The sequence below is a fragment of the Argentina anserina genome, chromosome 6, assembly GCF_933775445.1.
Source record: "Argentina anserina chromosome 6, drPotAnse1.1, whole genome shotgun sequence".
Classification (NCBI taxonomy): domain Eukaryota; kingdom Viridiplantae; phylum Streptophyta; class Magnoliopsida; order Rosales; family Rosaceae; genus Argentina; species Argentina anserina.
In genome coordinates, this window is record NC_065877.1 from 18,145,291 (window position 1) to 18,150,932 (window position 5,642).

General features: G+C 38.2%; 1 protein-coding gene across 1 annotated transcript; it reads right to left on the reverse strand.

Annotated features, from left to right (window-relative positions):
* Nucleotides 1–280: 280 nt before the first annotated feature.
* LOC126799448 (probable auxin efflux carrier component 1b) lies at nt 281–3,152 on the reverse strand. Its single transcript, XM_050526653.1, has 6 exons — nt 1,914–3,152; nt 1,324–1,600; nt 1,131–1,216; nt 865–1,022; nt 664–740; nt 281–564 (listed from the first exon to the last, which is right to left on the reverse strand). Exons 1-6 carry the CDS (start codon nt 2,935–2,937, stop codon nt 498–500), a joined length of 1,689 nt encoding a protein of 562 aa, XP_050382610.1. The 5' UTR covers nt 2,938–3,152; the 3' UTR covers nt 281–497.
* Nucleotides 3,153–5,642: the final 2,490 nt, after the last annotated feature.

The following is a 5,642-nucleotide window of genomic DNA, read 5'->3' on the forward strand; positions in this document are numbered from 1 at the left end:
CCCACTAGCATCCACTATTTCCTTCTGACATATCAAAGCATTTACTGTTTTCTTTTGGTCACATATGCTTTCTTGTAGATTCATACAAAGCATTCACTATCTCTGTTTTCTTATAGAAGCATTCATCTTTTTTCCTTTGTTGGTTTGGTTTGGTTTGCATAGAGATTCCAATTTGGTTACATATTTTTTGACCGAGACAGGTGAAAAGTATAGCGCCTCTAACTTCATCGTTATGAGTAAAAACCCAAACTAAAATCGTCATCAGTCAAAGACCCAAACAAAAGCCAAGGCATAAATAGTTCATAGATGAATGAAAGGCAACAGAGTTACATGATAGCCCCAAAATACAACAGCCTCAAATATGGATTAATATTTCTCTCTACCTTCCTCTGTTAGCAGCAAAACTCCAGTACCAAAAGGGTGACAACCAACGAACTAGGAGCTTCCTTAAATTCAACTAACTACTATTGTTAGGCTAACAAATGCAGTGGTGAGATTCAGAGACCTAGAAGGATGTAGTAAACCAATGTGATAGGAAGAGCAATTAGCATCCCAAAGATAACCCTGCGCAACACAAACAACAATAACCAATGTCAGATCCATGAATGCAAGTTTACATCCCATAAGTGAAACAATTGAAAGAAATGACGCCAGGAAACCAACCCAGTGCTCAGTATGTTAGGATGAACATTGTATTCCTTGGCAAACACAAAGGGCACAATCCCTTGTGGAAGAGCCGCCTGAAATGAGACCATACAATAAATGTCATCAACTGGAAACAGAGGGCTGCTATATCTTAGACCTAATTAGGGAGGCAGTTCTTGTATATGTATATGTCAAGAGTTTGTTGCAATACATGCTCACCTGCACAATTGCAATGTGTAGCAGAACGCCTCGCAGTCCCACAGCAAGTGAGGCTGCTGCCATGACAGCAGGACCGGCAAGAAACCGAACTGCCATGGCAAAGCTTGCAATTCTGTTTCCACATGCAATCATTCTTGGTTGTAATGCCATGAACAAACCTGCAAACCAATTAGAATTTTAGCTGCTAAGTATTAGATGAACAACGTTGTATAATCTATGTAAGCAAAAACGCTAAGAAATGACCTTTTTACAAAAAATTAACATACCAAGACTAAACATGGCCATTCCAAGACCTGCATCGGAAAGAATGGCTATTGAACGAGCTATAATTGCAGGCATAACAATGTTCCACCTGAAAAATCATATGATATGTAAGCTATTAAGCGACCAGCAGTATAGATAAGAATTAAAGGTGCTATAATATTACTATTTGCACGAGTAATTCAATGTTTTCCTTACTTATATGAGACTAAAGACCAGGTGAGGCCAACAAGGCTGGAGTAAGTGTTTGGGTTCCTAATGAGTTTCCTCCACACCATAATCAGAATGAGACGGGTCATAACACTAGCTGGTGGCATTGCTGTGGCCTTTGAGTCAACATGACAGTTCTTTGGGTGGAGTTCAGTGGTGGAAGAGTTCGAACCCAACTTGGAAAGCACCGGACCCTCCCGATCAATCCCATTAGTAGTTGCTCTGTTATCGAAGCTGAACTCATCTCGTCCAAACTGATCTTGATCTAAACCAACAGCATTGCAAAAAAATGAATAGTACAAATACCAAGAAAAGCAAGATCATATAAATTGCTTGAGACAGCCACACTACCAGTAATTACAAGACGAGAAGAAAGAAAAAGGAAAATTGAAAATTAAGAAAGAAAATGATTGTGGGGAATACGAAACAGAGACAAAGTTTAACATACAAAATACAAATAAATTTTCACGATTGAATAGACAATTCCAAAGTAGAGCAAAGAAGTCTACAAAGATATATATGTTGGCACACAAAACAATCCGATAGATCCAAAAACAGTTAAGATTAGCGTTTCAAACCTTTCTGGTGAGCAACTCCACCTCTGAAAACATGAATGCCTTTCTCTGAGACCGGAGAAGCACTTGAGCTCCAAACAAACATATGAAGATCCTTACCGGCGGCATCAGGTTTTATCTTGGCAGCAGGAGAGAATATTCCGCTGGGAGGCGTTGGATAACCCTGCATGGAACTTGGTGGTGGTCTCATGCCGGCCTCTTCATCCAAGCCGTAATTCGACAGCCTTGGACTCACATTACTCATGTTCTTCCCATTCATCATTGCATAGAAATCAGTATGACTGAAATTGGAACCCCTGGGAGTTGGGTTTCTGGAAGACTGAAGGCTGTAGATTTCAGCATTCGTCAAGTTGGAGAGCCTTGGGGATGGCTTGGAGAAGATTTCAGAGCGAGAGCTGGCTGATTTTCTGACAGTGACATGGAGTTTCCCATCTTCTCCGACCTGGGCTTCTGTCTGTAATGGCTCTTTCCCATCCAGAGAAACAATGTCTGAATCAACCCGAAAGGAAACGATGGATGCAGCAGTGTCCGGGAACTGCTCACCGATCAAGAGCCTAGCTCCTCTGTACTCGAACAAGAAGAGCATGAGAGTGTACCAAACGATGCACTGGAGGACAACAATCTGGACCATCAAGGTCCCTGAGGAGTCACCATACATGCCCTTAAGCAAAGGTATGCCCATAACCAGAGTGTTGGGGAGAGTAGAAAGGGAGAAGAGAGTGATGGACCATTCGAGAGAGCCACTGGAGCTGCTTCTTGACCATATGGCTAGGACTCCCAAGACAATGAGCTTCTGAAGAGTGTCTGCTGCTATGAACCTGTAGTTCATGGCGTATGGGTTGTTGGTGGAGATGAAGTGGAAGGAGAGCAGAGGAACGGCGAAGAGGGCCACAAACCGGTTGATGCCGGAACATTGGTCGGGGCTGAAGATCTTCCACCACTTGACTGACCCATAGGCCAACACCATGGCCACATAGAGAGGGACAACGGCTGTCAGGACATGGTACAGGTCTCCCAAGCTGATCATTGTGTTCTTCTTCTTCTTGTTTCCCCAAGTGGTTTCTAAATTGAGGTGAGGATAGGAGTGCACCCAAGTTGCTGAAAACCCACAAAGATATCAACCCATTTTAGACAAAGAGACAGAGATCAGGCTATGTAGAGGTGGGGGAATGGAAAGTGAGAAGAACGTCAAGTGAAAATGAAAGGAATCGCCGGAAAAATGGGTTTGATTCTGGGGCGACAAAAAAGAAAAGAGGACAGAGTAGGCAAGTGGGGATGGGAGGGAAGCGTTGGGTTATATTTAAGGCACCAATACTTGAATGGCAGACAAAGAAAATTAAGAAATAAAAGCAGCTCAAGGCTTTTCAGAAGCTTTATGGTTGCAACCCTAAAAAAGCCTCTTAACTTTTCGCGTCAATTTTTTGTTGGGTGATGATCCTTGAAACTTTTTCGTCCCTCTGCTTCAAGACACAACCATCCACTGTTCTGACCTGTTTTTCAATTTTCAATGTATGTTGGGCCTCACACACACATTTTAAAATCGCACGAATACGAGAAAAATTCAACAACAATCTCTGAATTTATGTGGTAAAGAAAATTTGATTTCTGATCTTTAAAAAAGATCAAAGAGATTCTTGAACTCTTATTCTAATATCAATAAGGTACTTATGTCAAAAATTTGGAATAGTCCGTTAAGATATTCATTTTTCTGTTAATTTTGTCATTTTGTTATTTGTTAGTTGAGAATTTATTTATTTGAGTTGATCTAATCGAATATTAAACCTTTCGAGTTGTTCTGCAACTCTGTTATTGCTTTTTTCTCTAGATAGATAATCTAGAAATTCAATCAGGCTAGGTCTTGACGGATCAATATATTCTACTTCAATCCTCCTTTTGGAGATGAATATGTTCGTCGTATAGGATATTTAATATTCTACAAACGTATTCTATGGAGTACTGGCTTTCTTGAATATGTTTGAATGAAAGCACACTTGCCACTTATCAGTAGCTTTTTCAGTACAAAAAGACTGGTAATTTTTAGGTCTGACTTCTTTTTTATTGGATAAAAAGAGCCAACTTTGTGGCATAAGCTTGATCTTCACTTGTTTTTGAGCGAAACAAGCTCTGATACCAGTTGTGGCGGATCTAACTGATGCTCAAAATGCGAAAAGTTTTTTGATCTTTTTCAAAATTTTCTTGAAGAATTTCGATATTATCTTGGGATGCGTAGATTCTACACTGTATCTGTAGATAATATCACAGTAATTTTTGGTATTTCTTGGAAGGTTCTCTCTATTTCTTATTAGTTTTTTATATTTTTCTTTTTCTTGTTGCAGTTCTTTTAAAGACAGTTTAGCAAACGCTAAAAGCCTAAGTCGAGAAGCTATGATAATTGTTATGATGATAAAATAACTGTTTACATTTGAGTATAGATGGTAGATTTAAAGATTACTAAACTGCTTAGATAAATAAATTTTAAGAATTAGGTCCACCATGCTCTGTCAAAGTTTTAACAAAATTACAAAATTAACAGAAAAAATAATATTTTAACGGAATATTCCAAAAGTTTTAACAGAAGTACCTTATTGATATTAGAATAAGAGTTCAGGAATCTCTTTAATCTTTTTTAAAGGTCATGGATCAGATTGTCCTTACCACGTAAGTGCAGTGACTACTGTTGTTGAATTTTTCTAGACGAATAATATGGTTACCGAAAACACGCCGACGCGCCTCACAAATTACCCAATTATTTCCTTCTCCAAAAATTTCTCATCCATCTTCCAAATCCTTGTTGCCCAAAATCCCTTGATTCACATCAAACTCCTCCATCCCCCTAAATCTCTGCCAACCCCTTCAATTTCCCTATTAATTTCGAATTTCCGGACGCTGAGGCCTCACCAAATCTAATGAGGACTCTTAAGTTGAGGACTTTTCAGTTTATTCCACTTTTTGATCTTATATATTCATCTTAACAATTCAATTTACATATATTCATTGTAATGATATTATTCCGTAAATGCCTAAACTTCTAAGACAACGATCTAGCTCATCGAATGATAATATTCTGATGATTCTAAATATAGGAAACTGCACATAAGTCCTTAAAAGAGATGTTTATCACAAATAAGGCACCTAAAGTTGTGTTTACGGTGATAATGACATAATTTAACAAATAATGACATCTTCTTCCATTTGTGTCATGTGTCCTCATTTTAGTTTACCAAATTAACCCCTACTAAAATTAAATCAAGTATATTTACATTTTTCAGCAAATACAGTAGCAGCAATTTTTTTTTGGCAAACAATTTCAGTTTTTATGTAGATGCTACTGCTGACTAAAACCTGCTATTGTAAATTACTACTACACTTCCTTTCCACATCTAATACTATCAAAACTAGATGCTACTGCTGACTAAAACCTGCTATTGTAAAACTACTACTACACTTCATTTCCACATCTAATGCTATTAAAATTAGATGCTACTGCTGACTAAAACCTGCTATTGTATCTTAATTTTTTAGTTATGTTTCAACACTCATACTTGTCTTGTTGTGCTACTACGCTCTTGTTCGATTATATTAATATACTCGTACTCATTTTAGTATGCTACTACGCTTTTACTCGTCAAAATTGCTACTACACCATATTACTACATTACATGTTGCTGCACATTATATTACTACACATCTCATCATTCATGTTATTGGACGCACACATAGTACTCATCTAAT

Bases quoted from the DNA above. Each gene is read 5' to 3' on its own strand.
- LOC126799448 (XM_050526653.1), bottom strand. From the start codon at position 2,937: ATGATCAGCTTGGGAGACCTGTACCATGTCCTGACAGCCGTTGTCCCT. The intron at 1,601-1,913 runs GTTTGAAACGCT...CTGTTGGTTTAG, and splicing joins TGGAGTTGCTCACCAGAAAG to ATCAAGATCAGTTTGGACGA. The intron at 1,023-1,130 runs GTATGTTAATTT...ATTGGTTTGCAG, and splicing joins AATGGCCATGTTTAGTCTTG to GTTTGTTCATGGCATTACAA.